This window comes from Mobula birostris, chromosome 24 (genome assembly GCF_030028105.1).
Source record: "Mobula birostris isolate sMobBir1 chromosome 24, sMobBir1.hap1, whole genome shotgun sequence".
NCBI lineage: Eukaryota > Metazoa > Chordata > Chondrichthyes > Myliobatiformes > Myliobatidae > Mobula > Mobula birostris.
This window is the reverse complement of record NC_092393.1, coordinates 59,480,437-59,505,123: the sequence shown is the minus strand read 5'-3', so window position 1 is coordinate 59,505,123 and position 24,687 is coordinate 59,480,437. Positions and strand designations below refer to the sequence as shown.

The following is a 24,687-nucleotide window of genomic DNA, read 5'->3' as shown; positions in this document are numbered from 1 at the left end:
ATTGATCAAGGCCCACCTGGACAGGAAAGGCAGTTTCCCGGAGCAAATAGCTTTCACCACATTGCGTCCAGATATAATCGTATGGTCTGACACCAGCAGAAGTGGTTATTGGTGAACTCACAGTCCCCTGGGAAGACAACATCGATGAAGCCCATGGGTGCAAGTTAACCGAGTATGCAGAATTAAGATCAGAGTGCAGAGACAGAGGGTGGAAGGTCTCGTGCTATCCATTCGAAGTAGGCTGCCGTGGGTTTATTGCATTCACTCTCCAGAAGTGGCTGCGTGACCTTGGCTTCACTAGAAGAGAGATCAAGTCAACCAGCAGGGCTGTAGCTGAGGCAGCAGAGAAAGGATCAGCATGGGTGAAGACCAAGTATGTCCAGAGAGGCAGATAGTCAGACAGTGTATACATATCCTGCAAACCCTTCAGTAGTTGCATAGACACCTGAAGAGCAGACTATCTGTTGGATGGAAGTGACTGATAGAGGCAGATGCCAAGTTTTTAAGCTCATCAGTGGGAGGTGGTGCTTTAGCACTGCTGGCCCACCACCTCGAGGGAGTCTTGATCATAAGCAGGCCAAAACTCCTGAAGACAGGAGGCAGATCAACTGATGATCCCACTGGTGATAGCACAGGACAGTTAACATCTTAGTCCAAGTGTCTTTTTAACTCTAGAGTAGGTTAAAGGGTTAGCACAATGTCATGGGCTGAAAGGCCTGTACTGTTCTATGTTCTATATGTTTTAGGATCTTGAGGTTGGAATTGGAATTAGTTTGTTGTCACAAGTGACAAACTCGTCTTACTGTTCATCTGGTCAATGAATGACATTGAGGTAGTACCCGGGAAAACAATAACAGAATGCAGAATGAAGCGTAACAGCTACAGACAAGGTGTAGCACAAGTGAACAATAAAGTGCAAAGCCATAAGAAGTGGATTGTGAGGTCAAGAGTCTCTGTTGGAGGGTTGGAGGGCTGGAGGGGGTCACAGAGGCAGAGGTACAAGATGGTGGAAGAATGTGAAAGCAGTGATGAGGATATTGGGCTCTCCAGTTTGATGGGTTTTGTTATATGCAAATCAATGCCACGTTTCTCATTGGGAATGTAAATAAGTAATTTTGGGTTTTTTTGCTGCCACATGTACCAAGGTACAGTAAAAGAAACTTTAAACACAAGAGATTCTGCAGATGCTGGAATTCCAGAGCAACACACACAAAATGTTGGAGAAATTTAGCAGGAAAAGCAGCAGCTGGGTGCTTTGGTTTCCTCCTTCATTCTAAAGACGTTCGGACCAGCAGGGTAATTGGTCATTGTAAATTGTCCTGTGATTAGGCTAGGTTTAATAGATGGGTTGCTGGGTTGGAAGGAGACTGTATTTCTAAATAAATTAAAATCTATTTAGGGGGATAAAGCCCTCCTCAGGAAAAACTTTTCTCGCATAAGTATTTCAGACCGTGTCTTCTGGCTCGTCCTGACATCACGAAAGACGCTTTGTAAGTGCAATATTCTTCCCTCAGTGGGGGAGTAATAAAAATTGGGGATTACAAAGGTGCCAAGTCACGAGGGGTGGTGTTGGCGGAAGTGCCAACACGGTGGGTGGGTGGGGCAGGGGCGGAGAAAGGTGGGAGAATAACTCTGAGAAGTTTTGAACGTAACAATTAGTGCCAGTCAGCAAAGTTCGAATTCAAAAGCAAAATTATTATCAAAACACATATGTCACCATATACAATCCTGAGATTCATTTTCGTTAAATCCAAGAACCCTAATAGGATCAATGAAAGACCACATCCAATGAGGAGGATAAACAATCAATATGCAAGAGACAGCAAAATGCAAATGCATAAGAAATAATAATAATAATAAATAAACAAACAATAAATATTGAGAACATGAGATGAAGAGTCTTTGAAAGTGAGTCCATAGGTTGTGGGGACATTTCAGTGATGGAGTGAGTGAAGTTATCCCCTTTAGTTCAGGAGCTAGATGGTTGAGGGGTAGTAACTGTTCTTGATCCTGGTGGTGTGGGTCTTGAGGCTCCATTACCTCCTTCCTGATGGCAGCAGTGCGAAGGGAGCATGGGCGGTGAGAGTCCCTGATGACGGACGCTGATTTCCTGCGATGGTAGCTGCAGTGGTGATGCCAAACAAAATCTGCAATTTCACCGATGGATGTTTCTCTTTCCCCTGTGAAGGTGACCGAGCCGGATACCTGTGGAAACGGGGCAAGGACAAAGGAAGTTTTCACCAAAGGAGTTTCCATCTTCTGGAGAAGGAGGGAACACTGAGATACTACAGCAAGGAGGATGTATGGGATTTTCACAAACCTATCTTCCCTTTTGAATGTTACTTCCCTTCAGCAACTGTGGAGGAGAGGACATGAACCAAAGATGTGTTGCACATACGCCATCAATCAACACTGTCCAACTCAATCGCCCACCTATGGCCCTGTCCCATCAGTCATCCATCAAAGACAGCCCATCACCTGTCTGTTCAACACCCTGTCCACCATATCAGCTAGCCCATGAGGTTCAGCCCCACGCCATTGAGTGTTTAGTGGCCTCGCCTTTGCACCTCGTGTCCCTCCATTGGTTGAGATTGACCACAGATGTTGTGCCCCAGCTATCTACGTTGTTGGCACAGCGCCAACAAGACCAACGCAGTCTCTGTTGCAAAGGGCGCACCTACAAGTGGTTTCAGCTCTGCTGGAGATGCAGTGTCCCTTTCCACTTTTGTCTTCAGCCACTTTCAGGAATGTCTCCTCGGCTGACTTAAGCTGTTGTTTCAGGGTGCTTCTCCAGCTGGTGTGGCCGGCTGCAAGACCACCCCCCCCCCCAGACTCAAAGCTGATATCCAGTCCCTTCATATCCCACTTACAAACATCCTTGTAGCACAGTTGTGGGCGGCCAGCGGTTCTCTTGCCTGATGCCAGCTCAGTACAGAGGATGAGGCCATCCTTCATGTGGGAGACGGCCCAGCTGGCACAGCCTACGCTGCCAGTGCACAACGCCCTGTCATTTGAATTGAATATTGGGTTTATCTGATGATGGCAGAGTCTCCCACATTCCAGGGTTCATCAACACAAGAGATTCTGCAGATACTGGAAACCTTGAGTAACACACACATAACGTTGGAGGAACTCAGCAGGTCAGGCAGCATCTATGGAGGGGAATAATCAAGATCCTTCATCAGGACTGGAAAGGAAGGGGGAAGAAGCCAGAATAAGAAGGTGGGATGATGGGGAGGAGCACAAGCTGGCAGGTGGCGACAGGTGAGGGGGAAGGTGGCTGGGTGGGGAAGGGGGGATGAAGTGAGAAGCCAGGAGGCGATGGGTAGGAACAGTAAATGGCTTCAAGATAGGAGAGGAGAGCAGACCTTGGGAGAAGGGGAAGGAGGAGGGGTACCAGAGCGAGGTGATGGACAGATGAGAAGGGGTGAGAGAGGGGAACCAGAATGGGGAATTAGGGAATGGAAAAAGAGGGAAGTGGGGTGTGTGTCACCAGCAGTTGGTGAAATCGATTTTCATAAGACCATAAGATATAGGAGCAGGAGTAGGCCATTTGGCCCATTGAGTCTGCTCTGCCATTCATTCATGGGCTAACCCACTTCTTCCAGTCATCCCTGATCCCCTGCTTTCACCCCATTCCCTTTGATGCACTGGCTAATCAAGAATCTATCTCTCTCTGCCTTAAATGCACCCAATGGCTTGGCCTCCACAATCACTCATGGCAACAAATTCCACAGATTTACCACCCTCTGACAAAAGTAATTTCTCCGCATCTCTATTCTAAATGGACATTCTTCAAACCTGAAATTGTGCCCTCTTGTACTAGACTCCCCTACCATGGGAAATAACTTTGCCATATCTAATCCATTCAGGCCTTTTAATATTTGGAATGTTTCTATGAGATCCCCCTTCATTCTCCTGAACTCCAGAGAATACGGCCCAAGAGCTGCCAGACGTTCCTCATACGGTAACCCTTTCATTCCTGGAATCATTCTTGTGAATCTTCTCTGAACCCTCTCCATTGTCAGTATATCCTTTCTAAAATAAGGAGCCCAAAACGGCACACAATACTCCAAGTGTGATCTCACGTGCGTCTTATAGAGCCTCAACATCACATCCCTGCTCTTATATTCTATACCTCTAGAAATGACTGCCAAAATTGCATTCACCTTCTTCACCACTGACTCAGCCTGGAGGTTAACCTTTAGGGTATCCTGCACAAGGACTCCCAAGTCCCTTTGCATCTCTGCATTTTGAATTTTCTCTCCATCTAAATAATAGTCTGCCCACTTATTTCTTCCACCAAAGTGCATGATCATACACTTTCCAACATTGTATTTCATTTGCCACTTCTTTGACCATTCCCCTAAACTATCTAAGTCTCTCTGCAGGCTCTCTGTTTCCTCAACACTGCCCACTCCTCCACCTATCTTTGTTTCATCGGCAAATTTAGCCACAAATCCATTAATCCCATAGTCCAAACCATTGACATACATCATAAAAGCAGTGGTCCCAACAACAACCCCTGGTAACTGGCGGCCAGCCAGAATAGGATCCCTTTATTCCCACTTTCTGTTTTCTGCCGATCAACCAATGCTCCACCCGTGCTAGTAACTCCCCTGTAATTTGCCTGTGTTTGACCCATCTCTCTCTATACCTTTCTTGTCCACCTACCTGCCAAGATAACCTTTAAACATTGTTAATGTATCTGGCTCAACTATTTCCTCTGGCAGCTCACTCCATACAGTCACCTATCTCTGGGTGAAGAAGTGGCCCCTCAGGTTAATACTAAATCACCCTTTCACCTTAAACCTCTGCCCTCTAGTTCTTGACCTCCCCATGAGTAAAGCTCACAATTGACAAGGGTAGGGCAGGAGGTGCTGTCTTCATGGAGCTTAGCAAATCCTTTTACAAGGTCTGCATGGTAGGCTGATCTGGAAGGTCAGATCATGTGGGATCCAGAAAAAGCCAGCCAACTGGAGGTAAAATTGGCTTGGTGGAAGGAGTTGGGTTGGTCAAGAAGGTTTAGTCGCCTGGAATTCAAGATGAGGTAGTAAATTGGATAGATATTCTCTTCACGGGAGAAGCTAGAGAGTGGTAATATATAGTTGTCTCTCTGACTGGAGGCCTGCGACCAGTGGTGTACCACAGTGTCTATGTGTGTATATATACACACAATCACTTAGACATGCAGGGCAGAATGCAGAAAGAAGATATTTACCCTGTGCAAGATAACATGTAAATAACATGCAATGAGTATATCAAAAGTCAGCGACGTGTTACTTCGACAGGGTAAGGAGCCAAGGGGAGTCATTCAGGTGTCAAAGATGAATGCCACATTCCAGCCGGAAAAGATCGGGAATCCCAACGGACTGCAAATCACGTATCTGGAGGATGGCCACACCAGGAATATATTTGTGTACCACAAGAGTGGGAAGGTGAGGGAGAGAGAGAGACGGTCCTGAGTCACTGGGTGAATTCCTCAAAATACTACCAAAACTAACACACCCAGACACTGACCCTCTGCCCACGTATTGACCATCTGCCCAGGGACTGTCTCCCCTGATAATTACCATTTGCCCCGGACACTGACTGTCTGCCCCACACATTGGCCATCTGCCCAGACACTGACAGCCTCCCCAAATATTTTTTTTACCATCTGCCCAGACACTGACTGTCTGCCCGCATATTGACCATCTGCCCAGACACTGACAGCCTCCCCAGGTATTTTTTTACCATCCGGTCCAGACACTGACTGTCTGCCCGCACATTGACCATCTGCCCGGACACTGACAGCCTCCCCAGAGATATAAAATATTCTATCTGATCTAATCTAGCTAATCTTCAGCACAGCACAGGTCCTTCTGATCCTTTGAGCTGCCCAATATCATGACAATTTACAATGGCTAATTAACCTGCCAACCGGTAAGCCTTTGGACTGTGGGAGGAAACCAGGGCACCTGAGGAAACCCAAGCGGTCATGGGGAGAACATACTAACTCCTTACAGACAGCAGCAGGAATATTTACTGTTTGCCCCCAACACTGACTCTCCGGCCTGAACACTGACCACCTCTGACCTTCTGCCCTCTGTCTGTGACTTTGCATCTCAATAGCGTGTGCCTGTCCAGAGACCGGTACTAGTGTACTCCAGGAACTGGTATACAATAATGTGCACACAATTACTGGTACACCAGATACACAGTGTATACCAGTATGAGTAGACAGTACTGAGATCCAGGTTCTAGTAACATTAACGTCTGTGCTTGTGCTCTCCAGGACATCGTGGACTGGTTCAATGCAATAAGGGCTGCTCGGTTCCGGTATCTCAAGATGGCTTTCCCCACAGCCAATGAATCAGATGTGAGTTCAGAGGGTTTTTTTTTAATCTGTAAAATGCATTGCACTTGGATGAATAAGTATGTACACATACATACAAATACAGAGACATGTGTAAATGTGGAAATATAAAGTGAAATAGAGTGTGTATATGTTCTGAGAAATGTACTTTCATACAATGACAGGCTGGATTGTGTGCATCTACACACTGCCGGGAGCCTGTACCATCGATTGCGGGACATTGTTGCTCAGGGTCTTGGACTATGTATGTGTTTCTTTCTCCCCCTGAGTGAATATCCTTCTTTGCTTGCTATTTTGAATTGGGTTACTTGCTATTTTGAGTTAAGTAACTCGCTATTTTGAAGTTTGCTTGCTATTTGGAATGTTTTGCACCTTGGCCCCAGAGGAACACTCTCTCATTCTACTGTATCTATGTATGGTTTGAATGATAATGAAAATTGACTTGATACAGTAAATACAAATAAAATTACACATAAAAGGGAAGGGTTAGAAGAGTTAGAGTAGGTTAAAAGGTTGGAACAACATTGTGGGCCAAAGAGCCTGTATGGTGCCGCAATTTTATTTTCATTGGTGATACAAGCTGCACTACCCAACAACCCACCAACTTAACCCTAGTCTAATCACAGGACAATTTACAATGACCAATTAACCACTTACTAACCTGCACGTCTGTGTTTTGCATTTTTCTCAGCTTATTCCTAAGTGTACATGGAATTATGCAAAAGAGGGATACATGGAAAAGACAGGCCCCACGGTACGTACACGGTGCACCTGCTAACGGAATGGATTGTGTTGTAATATAGAAACTAATGCTCTCTCAGAAATTGTTTCCGGTGAAATGGATGACATCCCTCTCTCTCTTTCATTTATTTATTGAAAATTTACAAGGAGGTTGCAGGGACTGGCAGGCCTAAGTTATAAGGAAAAACTGAATAGGTTGGGACTTTATTCCTTGTAACTTAGAAAATTGAGGAGGTATACAAAATTATGAGGGGTAGTGATAGGGTAAATGTGAGCAGGCTTTCTCCACTGAGGTTGGGTGGGACTACAACTTCAGGTCATGGGTTAAGAGTGAAAGGTGAAAAGTTTAAGGGGAATGTGAGGGAAAACTTCACTCAGAGAGTTGTGAGAGTGTGGAACCAGCTGCCAGTGTAAGGTTTGCATGTGAGCTTGATTTCAACATTTAGGAGAAGTTTGGATGGGTACATGGAGGGAAGGGAAATGGAGGGTGATGATTCCGGTGCAAGTTGAGGGGAGTAAGCAGTTTAAATGGTTCAGCATGTACTAGATGGGCTGAAGGACCTGTTTCAGTGTTGTACTTCTCTATGACTCTATTACTTGGAATATTGTGTTCAGTTCTGGTCCCCTCATCATAGGAAGGTTGTGGAAGCTTTCGGGAGGGTGCAGAAGAGATTTACCAGGGTGCTGTCTGGGTTAGAATGCATACCTTACGAGGATAGGTTGAACAAGCTGGGGCTTTTCTCTTTGGAGCAAAGCAGGATCAGAGGTGACCTAATAGACAAAAGGAGACATTGATAGATGTGTTGGGAGGCCACCTGCAAGTGTTGCCATGCTTCCAGCACCAACATAGCATGCTCACAACTTGCTAACCCCCAACCCTTTGGACTGAGGGAGGAAAGCACATGGTTCATGGGGAGAGCATGCAAACTCTTTACAGACAGCAGTGGGATTTGAACTCTGATCACCGCTGCCAGAAACTGTTGTGCTAATCGCTAAGCTGCCATGTCAAGTGCACAGGTGCAGCAAAAAAATTTCTGGCAGCAGCATTCATAAAAAATCATAAATTAAAGATAAACCATTTCACAGCTGCAATGTTTGAGTAGTGTTGGTGCATTGTAAGAATGCATCAAACTACTGGTAGAATGAACGCAGGGATAGGTAGACGTGTACCATTTCTACTTACTAAACATATTATCAATAAAGTACATAGATTCATGGAGCACTACAACACAGAAACAGGCCCTTCAGCCCATCTAGTCTATGACAAACCATTAATCTGCCTAGTCCCATCAACCTGCACCCAGACCATAGCCTTCCATCCTTGCACCTAACCAAACTTGAATTTTGAAATTGAACTCACATCCACCACTTCGGCTGGCAGCTCATTCCACACTTGCACCACGCTCTGAGCAACTAAGTTCCCCCTCAGGTTGCCCTTAAATATCTCACCTTTCCCCCTCAATGTACAACCTCTTGCTTGCATCTCACCCAACTTCGGTGGAAAAAGCCTGCTTGCATTAACCCCATCTATGCCCCTTGTAATTTAGTATACCTCTGTCTAATCTCCCCTAGTCTCCTAAACTCCAGGCAATAAAGTCCTAACCTATTCAACCTTTCAGTATAACTCATGTCCTCAAGTCCTAGAAGCATCCTTGTAAAATTTCTCTGTACTTACAATTTTATTGATAACCTTTCCTATTGGTAGGTGACCAGAAATGCGTGCAATACTACAAATTTAGCCACACCAATGCCTTGTACAACTTCAGCATAACATCCCAACTCCTGTACTCAATACTCTGATTTATGAAGGCCAAAGCGCCAAAAGCTTTCTTTAGATCTTCTTGTGACACTTTCAAGGAATTATGGATCTATCCTTATATTTCTTTGGAAAAAGAATACAGTGCATGCTTGAGAACATTTCCCCTTCAAAAATAGGCCATGACTTTGGAAAATACAACCACTATTTGACTCTAGAGGTGTTTAAAGTTTTGAAAGCATTTGAAAAGGCGGGTGTGAGGAGAGTGTTTACTTTCCCATGTGCGGGGAACACACCCATGGTCTTCTGCTGCTGTAGCCCAAGGTTCGATGTGTTGTGCATTCAGAGATGCTCTTCTGCACACTTGAACCAGGATAAGTGAAAATTGTTATGCGTTCTCTCCCGGTTCAGCTCAGGGTATTCACAAACAAAGGAGATGACACATGTGTTCAAGGCCACAGGAAAGCATTTTATTAGAATGAGCACAAATGAAATACAGAAAGAAAAAAAAACAAGTGTCTCCAGTAGCAGCAGTACAGAAATAAAAAATATTTACCATCCTCTGAGTGAGCCGATCTGCAGAATGCTGATGGTGCCTCTCCTTCTCCTTTGCCCTCCCCCTCCCACACACCCTCCCCCTCATAGCATTAGCCACCAGCTGTAGTCGTGGTCTAGCCGAGGACAAAACTCTCTTCCCCTTGCACAATGAAGGTGCCTCTTTTATATCTTTCAAAACCCCTCACACTGGTACTTTTCCATGCATTTGGTACCTGCACCTGCACAATGATCTCGCCTTCCCATGAAAAACATGTTTTTCACCATTTCCACTGTTATGGCTGTAGACTTGTAGTACTCCCATAACTTTATCAAAACATTGTTGTCGACTGGTTCCCTTGTAACAGCACTTTGTCTTACAGACTTCCATTCTATTTTAGCATATAGCAAGGAGGAATCACAGTTAACTTACAACCAGCCTGCCCATTCTCCTCTGACTTCTCTCATTAACAAGACCATTAACTGCTGCTCACTGGATGTTTACATCCTTGACACCATTCTCTGTAAATTCTAGAGATGGCTGTGTGTGAAAATCCCAGGAGATCAGCAGTTTCTGAGATACTCAAACCACCCTGTCTGGCACCAACAATCATTCCACGGTCAAAGTCACTTAGATCACATTTCTTCCCCATTCTGATGTTCCGTCTGAAGAACAACTGAACCTCTTGATCATGTCTGAATGCTTTTATGCACTGAATTGCTACCACATGATTGGCTGATTAGATATTTGCATTAATGAGCAGATGTACAGAATTACCTAATAAAGTACTTCTATAGGACAGTAATCAAATGAAATTCATGTGAAAGTCCTTTAGGAAAAAGGAACAAAACACAAGTTGTGGTCCAAGTTGCAGGGAAGTTTAACAAGTTGAAAAGGAAGAAGGGACAGTGGTTGATGCAATAAAGGTGAAATAATGCCTGAGCTGCTTGGTAGCTGGGAATGACGAGCTAGGGTGAATGTCCTGTCCCTTTAAATTAATAAATGGGTTTATTGTTGTCACCTGTACTGAGGTAAGAGGAACCAATAACGGAATGCAGATGATGTGTTACAGTCACAGATTGGTTATCAGGTTTCTTATTGAGGTTCAGTGAAAAGCGTCCGTACAGATAATTTCATTATGTCAGTGCATCGAGGATGTACAAGGGAAAATAATAACACATTTCAAAGTTCAAAGTAAATTTATAATCGAAGAACATGTATGTCACCATATACAACCCTGAGACTCATTTTCTTGTGGGCATACTCAGTAAATCCAAGAAACACAACAGAATCAATGAAAGACCACACCAACAGAATGGACAAACAACTAGTGTGCAAAAACAACAAACTCTGCAAATACAAAGAAAAAAAGAAATAACAATAATAAGTAAATAAGCAAAAATATATTTATAACAAGAAATAATGAGTGTATAGATTGTGGGAACAGTTCAGTGAGTGAAGTTATCCCCACTGGTTCAAAAGCCTGATGGTTGAGGGGTAATAACTGTTCCTGAGCCTGGTGGTGTGGGACCTGATGGTTGAGGGGTGATAACTGTTCCTGAACCTGGTGGTGCGGGACCTGATGGTTGAGGGGTGATAACTGTTCCTGAACCTGGTGGTGTGGGACCTGATGGTTGAGGGGCGATAACTGTTCCTGAACCTGGTGCTGTGGGGCCTGATGGTTGAGGGGTGATAACTGTTCCTGAACCTGGTGGTGTGGGACCTGATGGTTGAGGGGTGATAACTGTTCCTGAACCTGGTGGTGTGGGACCTGATGGTTGAGGGGTAGTAACTGTCCCTGAACCTGGTGGTGTGGGACCTGATGGTTGAGGGGTGATAACTGTTCCTGAACCTGGTGCTGTGGGACCTGATGGTTGAGGGGTAATAACTGTTCCTGAACCTGGCGGTGTGGGACCTGGGGCGCTTGAACCTCCGGCCGAAGGTAGCAGTGAGAAGAGAGTCTGGATGGTGGATGCTGCTTTCCTGTGACAACGCTCTGGGTAGATGTGCTCAACAAGGGGATAACAGAATTAAGAATGAAGTGTTCAGGTTACTGTGCAGGCAGACAATAAAGTGCAAGTTCATAATAGGGTAGATTGTAAAGCCAAGTCCACGTTTACGTACTGTTCAATACCTTGTAACAACAGGTTAATAGCTGACCTTGAGCTGCTGGGATGTTCGGTGTCTTTTGTATTTTCTACCCGATGAGAGATGGGAGATTTGTCAAGGATTCTTTGTAACACTTGAGCGTGGCAAAGTTGCCAGTTTACTATCTGCACATATACCGAGTACTGTGCTTTCTTTATAATTGTTCTGCACTGCTACATCTAAATGCTGTCTCTGTCACTGTAACACTTCATTCTCCGATCAGTTATTGTTTTCCCTTTATCACCGCAATGCACTGCTGTAACGAAGCGACCTGCATGGACTGTGCACCATGTGATGGATAACGGTTAGTGTAAGGCTTTACAGCACCAGCTGTAAGATCCGGCTTCAACTGCCTGCAAGGAGTTTGTACAATCTCCCAGTGACCATCTGGGTTTTCATCCGGTTGCCCCAGTTTCCTCCCACAGTCCAAAGACGTACACGTTAGGGTTAGTAAGTTGCGAGTATGTTGGTGCTGGAATCCCGGAGACACTTGCGGGCTGCCACCCCCCCCCCCCAGCACATACTCGGAATATGCTGGTTGTTGATACAAACGTCACGTTTCACTGTGTTTTGAGGTACATGTGACAAATCAAGCTAATCTTTAATCTCTAAATCTCAGAACGTGACAACAATAAACCAATTTACCGATAAATGGAAATTAGACACGGTACAATGTGAATGTACACAGACAGTATCTTAAAGAGGCCAAAGTGGAATCGTTTACCTTGTAACTAAATTGGGTGCCACGGTAATACAGTGGTTAGCGCAATGCTATTGCAGTTTGGGATGACCTCTGTAAGGAGTTTGTACATCCTCCCGGTGGAATGCGTGGGTTTTCTCCGGGCGCTCCGGTTTCCTCCCACAGTCCAATAACGTACTGGTTAGGAGGTTAATCGATCATTATAAATTGTCCCGTGATTAGGCTAGGGTTAAATCGGGGGTTGCTGGGCGGTGCGGCTCGATTCCACACTGTATCTGTAAATCAGGGGCTCCCGCGCTTTTTAACCGAGGGGTCTGTGGACCGTAAGTTGGGAGTCTCTGCTCAAAAAAAAACTAAATTCTCTTTTACAGGAAAAGGAATATTTTAAAAGACGATGGTTTACCCTGGATAATATAAACCGCAAATTGCTGTATTTCAAAGATCCGCTGGTAAGTGATAGACCGAGTCTACAATAGAAAACCTCAGCAACGCACATGGCGGGCAGTAACACAGGGATCACTGGATAATGCCCACAACACGCTGGAGGAACTCAGCAGGTCGGGCAGCATCCGTGTCTCAGGCCTGACGAAGGGTTCCGGCCCGAAACGTCGACTCATCGTTTCCACGGATGCTGCCCGACCTGCTGAGTTCCTCCAGTGTGTTGTGAATGTTGCTTTGACCCCAGCATTTGCAGAGTATTTTGTGTTTACTAGATAATGCCAATGTTCTCCACTCAAGAAACAAACCTGCTTCATGCCCTCACATCACATCTTAATTTCCAGCTTCTCCGGGTCTGACAGAATAAACGAGTACTGTAGCCAGAGAATTTCCTCCTCAAACTCAAACTACTAACTTAAGTTAGAACTTGAATTATTACTCGTGTCACCCGCAGGGAAACCGTCGCAACCAAATCGGCGTTGCAATCCTGTGTCCTCCACGTGGCGGAGTCCTCAGCCTGGGTTTGATTGTGTGTCATCCCTCTCTGGTTTACTGTATACAGATTAAAGATGAGCTTTTTTTGTCAGAGTTCATCGAAACATAGAGTGAAATGTGTCGCTTGTGTCAATGACCAACACAGTCCGAGGATGTGCTGGAAGCAGCTCCAAGTATCGCCACACTTCTGGCTCCAGAAATGTGAAATGTTTCTGGCCTGTCCGAGATTGAGGGGCGTTACACTCTTGCCTGTTTTCTTCCTCTCAGGATGCCTATACACAAGGGGAGGTGTTCATTGGGAACACAGAGTATGGTTACATCGTGACAGAGGGGCTCCCTCCCGGTGTCAAGGGCAACAAGTGGAACTTTGGGTTAACGATACAGACCCCGGGGAGGAGGTTCCTGTTTACATGTGAGACTGAGCAAGACCGCAAGGAATGGATCAATGCTTTAAAAGAAGTTATTTCCAAGCCCATGTCCTGTCAGGATTATACAGGTAAGACGTAGTGTATTCATTACTTTGAATTTGGCATCTTTGCCGTTTGTTTTTAGGTGTGTGTTTGGTGGTGCTCCAGGCTAGTTTGTGGGAGGTAAGACTGAGTTCATTCGGGGGTCTCATTTTGTCAGTAGCCACTCCTGAGAGATGAGGGGAACGATCCAAGCCTGTGGGCGCGAACCCGGAGTTCGAGGTCCTGACATCGAGGATCGATATGCGTGATGAATCTGAATCATTTGGGCTTGCGTCAAGAATTGCAAATTTTAAAATTGCACGGAAGTTTTATTCCATTATCTCCAGTTTTTTGAGTAATGTGTATTTTGAAAGAGCAGATTTCTGCAACCTAAGCGTCTGTAACGCAGTGTGAAAATGATCAAACTTTTTACTACACGATACGCCTAACCGCCTGTTTGCTTTCGTACAGTTGAGGCGACCTTGAGGCGAAAACAGAGGAGATGATCATGGATATCTTGGTCTTGACGGCATACAGACAGGCTAGGACCGGAAAATGTACTTCAGTAAGCAATGGGGATACAGTATACCAGTCCCTCGCTGCTCACAGGATAACGAATTGCAGGAGCCACCTGAATGCAGTGATCGAAACAGAAAATTAACCAGAATTGAGGAAAGCTCCTCCATCACTGACCCTGTGGTCGTTTGAAATCGCCTACTCTAATTTAATATTGGAATTGGAAACCGGGACAAAAGCAGCAAGCATTTCCTTGGATCCCCTTCCTGCTGCTTTACTGGATTTGGGAACAGGCAGAAGCCAAACTCAATCGACTGCTGTTATTTCAGTGCTAGCCATCATTCCTACTGTGGGCCACGTATGGATGGGTCAGTCGTATTCACACTTACTTTGCTACAGCTTCAGACTGCAATCCTTAACTTGGTTGAGAGATCTTTGGAGTTGACAGGTTAACTGTGTACCTCAATACGCCGCTTTGATGCATTGACCGACATGGACGGTATGCAAGGCTTTTTTTTCACTGTCTTGGTAGACGTGATAATAAACCAATTTACCATCCGTACAGACCATGAAAGGGTTCATATTCCTGGTGAATGTGTAAGGTAAAACAGCCCATACAATGCTTAGTCACACTGGCAAGATTTAGTTATGAATCTCCCGCAGAAAATAGTAACCAAGAACGCAGACGGTACAGAAAGAGGAGATTTACGCCTTGCTGCAGAGGCACAACAGCCGGAATACTTCATTCCGTCCGTCCCGTCACTAAAGGCGGGATTTCCCAGTGGCCTATTTATATTTTTCCCATTCCCATTCTGGCATGTCGGCACGATGAGACCACACCTCATTTTATCTAGGTAGCGTCGTACCTGACGGCATGAACATTGATTTTCCCAATTTCCGGTAATTTCTCCCTCTGACCTTTAGCCATTCTGATTCCAGCCCCTCCCCTTATTTTCCATGGTCCAATGTCCTCGATTCAGCCCTTTTACCTTTTCCACCTATCGTATCCCAGCTTATTTCATATTCCGTCCTCCCCCTTTCCTTTTAAGTCCCGATGAAGGATTTCGGCCCAAAACATTGACTGTCTACCCTCCAGTGGCTGCCTGACTGCTGAGTTCCTCCAGCATTGTGTGTGTGCTGCTTAAAGCTTCCAGCATCTTTGTGCCAAAGATTTGCTTCACGGAATACACGTTTGTTATAGATTGCGAACATTAGTGGATCAGCAGACAATGCAGTTATAAAAGGGTGTGTGGAACACATTGCCAGGCGTGGTGGTCCCTACATCAGGGCACTTAAGAAACTTAGGCACATAGATGGTAGGAAAATGTAGGACCATGTGGGAGGGAAACAAATAATTTAAAAATTAAATATACTTAGTTAAACTTGCCAAAAGTAAACTGAACACGAGCCCCTTCCTGGCCAGAGATGGCCCCGATATGCCGTGAAACCAAAGAGCTCTTCCCTACCACCGGTTTAAAGCATTAATATTTGTATCTTTTCTCATCTCGTTGTGTAGCACTGGAAATAATCCGGTGCTGACAGCTTTGAGGTCCTGCTTAAATAAAAAAAAAAGGAATAAAAATAGAGTAACTGTAGAGAATGCATTTAGGTCAGTGTATGTAAAATACGCTGACTGAATTAAGGTTTTCTCAATAACCTAATGAAGCACCTACAAAATACTGGAGGAACGCGGCAGATGAGGCACCATCTATGGAAATGAACACAGTAGAAGTTCCGGGCCAAGTCTCTTCTTCAGGATTGTAAAGGAAGGGGGAAGACGCCAGAAGAAAAGGTGGTGGTGGGGAGTTGACAAAAGGCCAGAGTGGAGAATGGCAGAGGGGAGAGGAAGGGATTTTTTTTACTGGAAAGAGAAATCCATATTCACGTTCAATAACCTAGTGCTTTTTAGACATGGCTAACAAATCCGATTAAATAACCAAATTTAAATACTTTGTTATTTAGACCTTAAGACAAGTAGAATCAGGCCATTCGTCAACGACTGATTTACTACCCCATTCATTCGCTCGCCTTCTCCCCGTAACCTTGGACACCTTACCAATCAAGAACATATCAATCTTTGTCTTAAATGTACCCAACAACTTGTCCTCCACAGCGGTCTGTGACAATAAACTTGTCAGCGTTGTCACCCTCTGTTAAATAAATTCCTTATCAGTTCTAAAGGGACGTCTATGTATTCTGAGGCAGCGATCTGATTCTGGATTAGTCCTGGATACTATTTCTACAACCAATGCTTCCAAGTGATTACTATTACTCTTGTAAGTATTTAACAAGCATAAAACGCTGCTGAGCTGACAACTGCTCTAAGTAATTTTGTATGGTCCACTTCGAATTTTGTATATCCAGCGGGTCTTTACTACCACGTTGTGTTCAGTTCTTGTCGCCTCATTATAGGAAGGATGTGGAAGCTCTAGAAATATTTCCCGGGATGCTGCCTAGACTCGAGAGCTTGTTCTACAAGGAATGGTTGAGCAAACTAGGGTTTTTCTCTTTGGTAAGGAGGATGACAGGTAACTTGTTAGAGGTGTACAAGAGGCACAGTAGCGTGGACAGCCAGCATCTTTATACCAGGGCGGAAATGGCTAATACCAGAGGACATAAATTAAAGTGACTGGAGGTGGTACGTACAGGGGATGCGAGAAGTGAATCAGGTTGTAAAAAGTTTATAAAATACAATCTTTATACTATGAAGTTTTATCAGTGAACGTTGGTGGTTGTGAGGGGCAGTAAAGGATGAGCTTGGGAAATGAACTTCTGAAATGTTACTGATTTAAATTCTAGTTTTAAGAAACTCAGGCACATTAGACAAAGAAACACCAGACCAAAATGATAATTTTTATTGTATTCAGAAATATTTTTCCAAACTTTGAGTTCTTAGTGGATTAACTACAGAAAAAATAATTCTCCTGTAAGCATTAGTGAGCAAATATCATAGCTACCAATCTGTATACAAGACAAATGGTAGACAAACATTTACAACTTAGAAGCTGGGGAAACTAGGAAGGTTCAAATTGTACAGAAAAAAAAGAACTGCCTAAGAGTTTCTAAATTGCAGACTGTAGGTCATACACCCACCACACAGTTCCAGAGATGTTGGACTGCATAGGAGAGCTCAAAGGAGTGGGGGCAATCAGGACCTTCTGCATATCACTCTTCCTGAAGTTGGATTGTGCATACGTAGGCACATGCAAGAGCCAATAAAGAGAAATTAGGTTTAAGCGGAGCAGCCTTTGTGAGAGCAGGCTGTTGTAAGAGTGGGACCGTCCAAGCTTTGGCAATGCGAAGGCCATACGTAGATTTTTTTCATTTTTCTTTCTTTCTCATTGCACAGTCAAAGCAGTGGGGATGGATGCCAGGTAGGATAGCAGAATGCCCATCTTGTGGGACGTTTGAAGGCAGGAAGACCTCCAGTGTCCCTGATGACACCACCTACAAGAAGTGCATCCAGCTGCAGCTTCTTTCAGACAGTTGAAGAAATGGAGCTAGAACTGAATGAACTTCAGATCATTCTGGAGGCAGAGAGGTTAGAATGTACAGGGAGGTAGTTAAACCCAAGGTGCAGAATACCATTGTGGCTGTTCCCCTCAACAAGTATACTGCTTTGAATACTGTTGGGCCGAGATGAGCAGGTAGAGGTTGTGGTCCATTATGGTACCAATGATATGGGTAGGAAGGTAGCCAAGGTCCTGCAGGGTCCATACATCACTGGGTGTTATGGTAAAGTTCAAGACCACTAGGATTGTGATCTTGTCTGCCACCCATGCCATGTGCAAGTGAAGCCAGAAAAGGGAATTTCATACAGTTAACATTGGCAAAGGATATGTTGCACTTGGAACAGTGTCAGATTTTTGAATCATTGGGCTCCTTCCAGGAAAAGTGGGACCTGTACAGAAGGGACAGTTTGCACCTGAACTGGAGGACTAATATCTTTGCAGGAAGGTTTGCTAGTGCTGCATGCGGAGGGGAATTAAACTAGAGTTGCAGGGGGATGGGAACTAGAGAAAATAGTGGAGTGATCGTGGGGCAAGATGTTGTTAAGCAGGCACAAAGTCAGGAATTGAAAGTTGGGACTAATGTTCTGATGTGCATATGTTTCAATGTAATGAGTATTGTGGGAAAGGTGAATGAGTTTAGAGCACACGTGGAATTATGACATTGTAGCCTTGGATGGGCAGGACTGAGCTCAATGTTCTAGGGTTTTGTTACTTTGGATGTAATAAAGTGGAAAGAATTAAACGGGGAGGGGAAAATGTCATGCTCAGATTACTGAAGCAAAATGGGTGGAACTGAAGAATAATAAGGGGACAACCAAATTAATGGAATTATATTACAGACTACCCAACAGTCTGCAGGATTTGGAGCTAATTTGTAGGGAGATTGCAGACTATTGCAAGAACATAAGGTGGTTAAAGTAGGCAATTTAAACTTTTCACATATAGATTGGGACTCCCATACTGTAAAAGTTTGTGTAGTGATCAAAATGTAATTATTTTTAAGATAATTATGGAAAAAGATAGGTCTGGTCCTTGAGTTAAGATTCTAAATTGGAGAAAGGTCAATTCTGACGTTATTAGAAAGGATCTGGCAAGTGTGTATTGGGACAGGGTGTTTTCTGGCCAAGGTGTAATTGGTAAAATGGGAAGCCTTCAAAAGTGATATGTTGACCACCGATTTTTGTATGTTCCTGTTAGAATCTGGCCAACCAGATGAATAAGAATCCCAAGAGCTTCTATAGGTATATTAAAGGCAAAAGGATAGCAAGCAACAAAAGAGATCTTCTGGAAGATCAGTATGGTAATCAATGCATGGGGCTGAAAGAGGTGAAGAAAATCTTAAATGTATTTTTTGCATCTGTATTTACTTGGTGATGAACACTGAGTTCATAAGTGAGACAACACAGCAGTGAGGTCATGGACCATATACAGATTATAGGTGTCTGCGGCCTTGAGGTAAATTAGGGTGTATATATCCCCAGGACTTGTTCAGGTTGATCAAGAAAGTTTAGTCACTTTGAATTCACAATTAGGTAGCAAATTAGATTAACTATTAGCTTCATGGGAGAAGCTAGAGAGTGGTAATAGATGGTTGCTTCTCGGACTGAAGCCTGTAACAATTGGTGTACTGCAGAGATTGGTGCTGGGTCTGTTGTTTGTCATCTATATCAATGACCTGGATAATAATGCAGTGAACTGGATCAGCGAATTTGCAGGTGACACCAAGATTAGGGGTGTAGTGAACAACAAGGAAGACTATCAAAACGTGCAATTCAACCTGGACCAGCTGGGAAAAGTAGGCTGAAAAACAGCAGATGGAATTTAATGGAGAAAAGTGTGAGGTCTGGCACTTCGGGAGGACAAGCCAGGGTAGGATTTGCATAGTGAGTGTAGGGCACTGAGTGTGATTAACAGAGGGATCTGGGAATACAGATCCACAGTTCATTAAAAGTGGCGTCACGGGTAGATAGGGTTGTAAAGAAGGTGTTTGGCATACTGGCCTTCATAAAATCCAAGTATTCAGTACAAGAGTCGGGATGTCATGTTGAAGATGTGTAAGATGTTGGAAAGGCCTAGTTTCAAGGGTTGTGCACAGTTCTGGTCACCTACTTACAAGAGAGTTATCAATAAGATTGATAGAATGCAGAGAAAATTTACAAGGACATTGTAGGGACTTGATGACCTGAGTTACAGGGAAAGGTTGAATAGGTTACAACTTTATTCCCAAGAGCATAGGAGAATGAGGGGAGATGTGATAGAGGTGTAAAAATTGAGGGGTACAGATAAATAAAAGCAGTCTTTTCCACTGAGGTTGGGTGAGACCAGAACTAGAGGTCACGGGTTAAGAGTGACAGGTTTAGTGGGAATCTTTCACCCAGAGAGTGGTGAGTGTATGGAATGAGCTGCCAACAAAAGATTCAATTTCAACATTTAAGAGAAATTTGGATAGATAAATGGATGGGAGGCTAAGGTCTGGGTCCAAGTTGATAGGACTGATTTGCCACAGACTGGAGGGGCCAAAAGGCCTGGTTCTGTGCTGTAGTGTTAAAAAAAAACTCCTTGAATCCCAAGTTTTTGGTCCCAGAAGCACTTAATGCACAAGTTGTCAAGTTTGAATTTTACACACCAGGATTTTAAAAGATGTAATTTATTCTGCGAGATGCCACAGAATGCGAGTTCCAAAGTCACTCAGGATGCACTACACCATCAACTCAGCATCAGTGCAAAGACAGTCTGAACACTCTGCTTATATCAGGGACTGGGAGACTGTTCCACACAGCTGCAATAACATCCATCTCATCTTTGCAAAACATTCCAGACGGTCTAACAACTTATTTAACTTCAGTAACATCTGTAAATGAAATGCAGTTAGCCTCAACAACAGTAATATAGAGCAGTGCAGTGCTACTCACCAACTCAAATTGAAGGTCTCGTGTTGCGGTGAGGTAACATCCCTGGCTTACAACAGCAAGTTGTTGATTTTAAATCAAATCACATTGAGGAACCTTTCAAGCAAATGCCCATAATTTCACCAATAGGGAAAATAAATCTTCCAAAGCTCAGGCTTTTTGATGAGACAGTCACTTTCCAGGACACCTCTTACTTGATTTTATTGAAGAGCAAGAGGACAAAAGGAAAGTACTAAATCTCAACTGTCAAATGGGAAAGCTATGAATTGAAGCAACCTGATGCGTCTACTGACTACTGAGTGAAGATAGCTTACAAATTTTTGATCATTTTGTAGGAACTATTGATCTTCGATTTCAAACCAAGGTGAAGATATGTAAAGTGTCACACAACCAGCTAGAACACATCGATTGCAGAGCATTGAAAAGTAACCTTCCGTAACGTAAAAGTTATCAATTTTCCCCCGTTAAGAAACATCATGCACAACTTAACATGTCTTGGTTCTTATTTTAAGATTCAGGTGGTCTTTGGTGAATCAACCAGGCAGCTCTGAAAAAGCAAGCGTCAGTAACTGCAGAGCCCAACATTTGTTTTCAAACATCAAAAACTATCAAAAGGGTCATTCATAGGGATGCATTCCGTGCTAGTTATTGAGGAAAAAAATCTTAGCATGAATAAAGGTGCAAGTTTTTTTCAACTTTTGAAGATAAATTAAAGGAACTGCTTATTTGTTAAACATATTCAAAAGGAATTGCTTCTCCATTAGGAACATTAGAATTGCTTCTCTTCAGGACTTGCGGTTCTTCCACTCTCCTACACCACTGCCCACCCCACTTATCACATTCGTTCATTAAAAAGGCACACTGGAAGAAGGAAATAAAATCAGTCTACACGTGGTACATGTAAATATGAAATGGGTTCATTAGACAATGTTGGGTAAAACTGATCTTGTGACAAGGAGTTTACACCTATTTCAGCTTGGGGTATAATATGGCCTTCAAACAAAAAAAAACTGAAGTCCCCCATTCAAAGTTGGTTGGCAAATCAACATACTGACAGAATTAAAGTCAGTTTTATAAAAACACCAAAATGCAAATAGTGTCAAATTTAAGTGATCAGTACAATCTATTCAGCTGACAGTAAAACCTGTATTAAATGTTAAAGACTTTTCTAAAAAGAAATGGCTGTACCTTTTTTTGTTTAAATCAAATGTCCACCCACTCGGATTACTCCCCACCACACTCTGCATAGGTGCATGTGTATCAATACATAGCACTTTAATGACAGGATTTAAGAATCATAAACCTATTAATTCTTGGATAAAAAGATTGCGTCCATTTCCAGTCTGCTTAGAGCTAAATCTTTATTACAGGGTTGAATTTCCCAGTATCATGCTGCTGAAAAAACTGTGTGAAATATTGTTTCACATCCCACAACATGTTGCCCCCCCACATCGAAGTAATTGTCTCACAACACCTAACCAATGCTAATAATGAATTTATAAAAAAATTGCACAGGTATGCAGAGATTCATAAACCATTTGTCAAGAATGGAGGCTTAATTACCAATGATTGAAAGGACTAATGATTAACATTTCCCTATGTGCTGATCTTAATAAAATTCACTCACGTTACTTGAAGACAATTTATAATCAGATTTGCAGGCTGCTTCATTACAAAGTTGATGATAGATGTAATCCTTCTTGAACATTTGTCATCGACTGTGGATCTGTAAACAGCATATACTGGCCTACATGACACCATGTATATTCTACCAAGTATTATAATAATGATGAAGTAGTAGGAGTTTTTTTTAAATCAGAGGGCTGGCTGCTTTTTGGGAAGAGGTAGCAGGGAAGGTGGATATTGTTGAAAGTTGTAAAAGATGAGAAGGGAGTGGAAGAAAGAGGAAGGCTACACCCTTATCAATAAAAATGCTGAACTCACAGCTTACAGACTTTATGGTGCCAGTAACAATTCTTCTTGAGTACAGAAAGTGGCCAATCAGCAGAATGCTGTGGAAAATGTTATATTCAACATTATGAATGACTTTCCAGGAAGGCTTTGCGTTTGGGCAGTAGAATCTCACTCATATTTCCCCTTAAGAGCCTTAGGAAACATGAGTTAAGACCAGCAGATTACAGTAGCCAGAGGATGATCTTCACTGTGACTCAGTACCACACTATTTACTGCAACCTTCAAAAGAATTGAGTTAATTTTAACCCTTGTCAGTACAATTGATTTGACAAATCATAACTGTAGATTGAATGAAACTTTCAGCCAGTTTTCAATATTTCCCCTGATTTTTAACTTGCTCAGTGTCAAAGAAAAGTAAATTTGCAGCCATGTGTACTAAAAAAATCACTCAATAGAGGTTTTACTGTCAATCACTGGAAAGCTGTGTTGTCATTACCACTGAATGTGCTTTTTGGAAACTTTCACCACTAATATCCAAGCTGTTCAGATACAACAGATACTTACAGATTAAACTAACCTGTACTGCCAGACCTCTTGGCATTTCCTTTCCTACACGTTAAAAAGCAAGTGACGGAACGCTGCTGTTATAGTTAACTGAAAAAAATTATGTTGAAGAAAATCTCAGTTTTGGGTGCAGGGAACTTCCATATTAAAAATATGCTGAACATTGAGAACCCAATCATCTGAATGGAAATCACTAATAAGTAAACTTGTTTTGCAACAATGCAAATTGGAGAGACAGGTTTTCCATTCAGTACTGATCTGGTACTAACATCATCATGGTCGCACCAAATATTGTCCACCCTACTTTAGCACAAAGTTTGTGTGGATAAAAAGAAATCCAAATTTGAATTTCAGTTAAATGGCACTAACCGTTGAAAATGAAACATCTACTAAAACATGGTATTTCAGATGTGACTCAACATACTAATTCTAGTCTTGCTGTATTTATATCCTGAACACATTCAATAAATTTGTTATCTCTTCAACAATGTTGGGCACAGACAAGTAAAATCCTGCAGTGGGTGACATGGCTTAAGTTTACTATTTTACTGGTAAAAGTCCAGTGCTATTTAGGGGCTATAAGATACAAAAGATATTATCTGCACATTTCCCACAGGCTGTTGAACAAGTAGAGCAAAACTTGATCCCAATCTCAAACCATAAAAATCTTCCATATTAAAATGTCAGACATTTGAGAACCTAATGGTTTGAATGAACAAACCAAACAATCAGCTTGCAACGTAAATTTTAGAGGGATACATTTTTCAATCAATGCTGAACATGCATCTTCCCCTTCAGATTAAATGTGTCTATTAAACTGCCAACCCATTGCTGAATAAATTTATTTACCATGTCATCAATTCAGTAGACACAAACAGAACAGGACCAATCTTGAAATCTGAATGTAGAAAAAGTAGCTAGTAGTTGAAAGTTTACTGTAGTAATCTGTTTGGGGATTTAAAGCTGGGATCAATATCTAACATTTGTCCACACCCTGAAAGGTAAAATTATTTGTGTTCACTGGAAGTAGGCAAAGCATATTGCATTCATAAAACAGGTTCATAAGTGTCAAAATTTAGAGGCTACTGAGATTGATTCAAACCCCAAAAGGCTGCAGCAGCTCATACCTCATTGAGCATGGGAGGGATAGAGAACCTGATCATCACAAAAAGCAAGAGTCCGCAATCCCGGGGAAACCATGATTACTTTCGGGGACACGTCACTTAAAGATGGTTTAAAAAGGGATAACAGTTTGAGAGAGATCACATCTAACTAACGAATGTAGAGAGTTGACTATAACACACCAGTTCACTAAAGTTTATACTGCATTTTACAGAATTTCATGAATCCTATTAGATAATGTAAAAATTTAATAGCTAGTTGGGGAAAATAAATATTACAGCCATATAGAGGGCAGGATGCATGGCAAATGAACCTAAGCAATAACTAAGATTATTTATCCTCCATATAAGGAATTTCAAATCAAATCAACTCAGCAGTAATCAAGAGGGGGCAGCTGAATAAACACATTGTGAACTGATAAACAAATTAGGGTCATCCAGCTAGCTTTAATTATGGAGGCTGGAGATGCAGATCAAATGGATCTGCAGAGCATATCTTGAAAGAAAATTAAGGCAAAGACATGTACGTGG

The 24,687-nt window shown here is 42.9% G+C and overlaps 1 protein-coding gene and 1 long non-coding RNA gene across 5 annotated transcripts in view; one reads left to right on the top strand and one right to left on the bottom strand.

Annotated features, from left to right (window-relative positions):
• The window catches only part of adap2 (ArfGAP with dual PH domains 2), a 43,259-nt gene extending 26,646 nt beyond the window's left edge, over positions 1–16,613 (top strand). The window contains exons 5-11 of one of the 4 annotated variants that reach the window (XM_072242459.1): positions 2,189–2,301; positions 5,292–5,438; positions 6,278–6,361; positions 7,050–7,112; positions 12,610–12,687; positions 13,439–13,667; positions 14,092–16,611. In XM_072242459.1, the coding sequence (XP_072098560.1) occupies positions 2,189–2,301; positions 5,292–5,438; positions 6,278–6,361; positions 7,050–7,112; positions 12,610–12,687; positions 13,439–13,667; positions 14,092–14,126 (749 nt within the window). In that variant the 3' untranslated portion in view covers positions 14,127–16,611. Of the gene's footprint in view, positions 1–2,188; positions 2,302–5,291; positions 5,439–6,277; positions 6,362–7,049; positions 7,113–12,609; positions 12,688–13,438; positions 13,668–14,091 lie in introns of all 4 variants that reach the window. The other 3 variants (XM_072242458.1, XM_072242461.1, XM_072242460.1) reach the window with 3 other exon arrangements.
• On the bottom strand, positions 1,835–23,110 carry LOC140187298 (uncharacterized). The gene is made up of 2 exons (XR_011883055.1): positions 23,036–23,110; positions 1,835–2,205 (listed from the first exon to the last, which is right to left on the bottom strand). It is a non-coding gene; the product is annotated as an uncharacterized lncRNA (long non-coding RNA).
• Between the last annotated feature and the right edge of the window lie 1,577 nt (positions 23,111–24,687).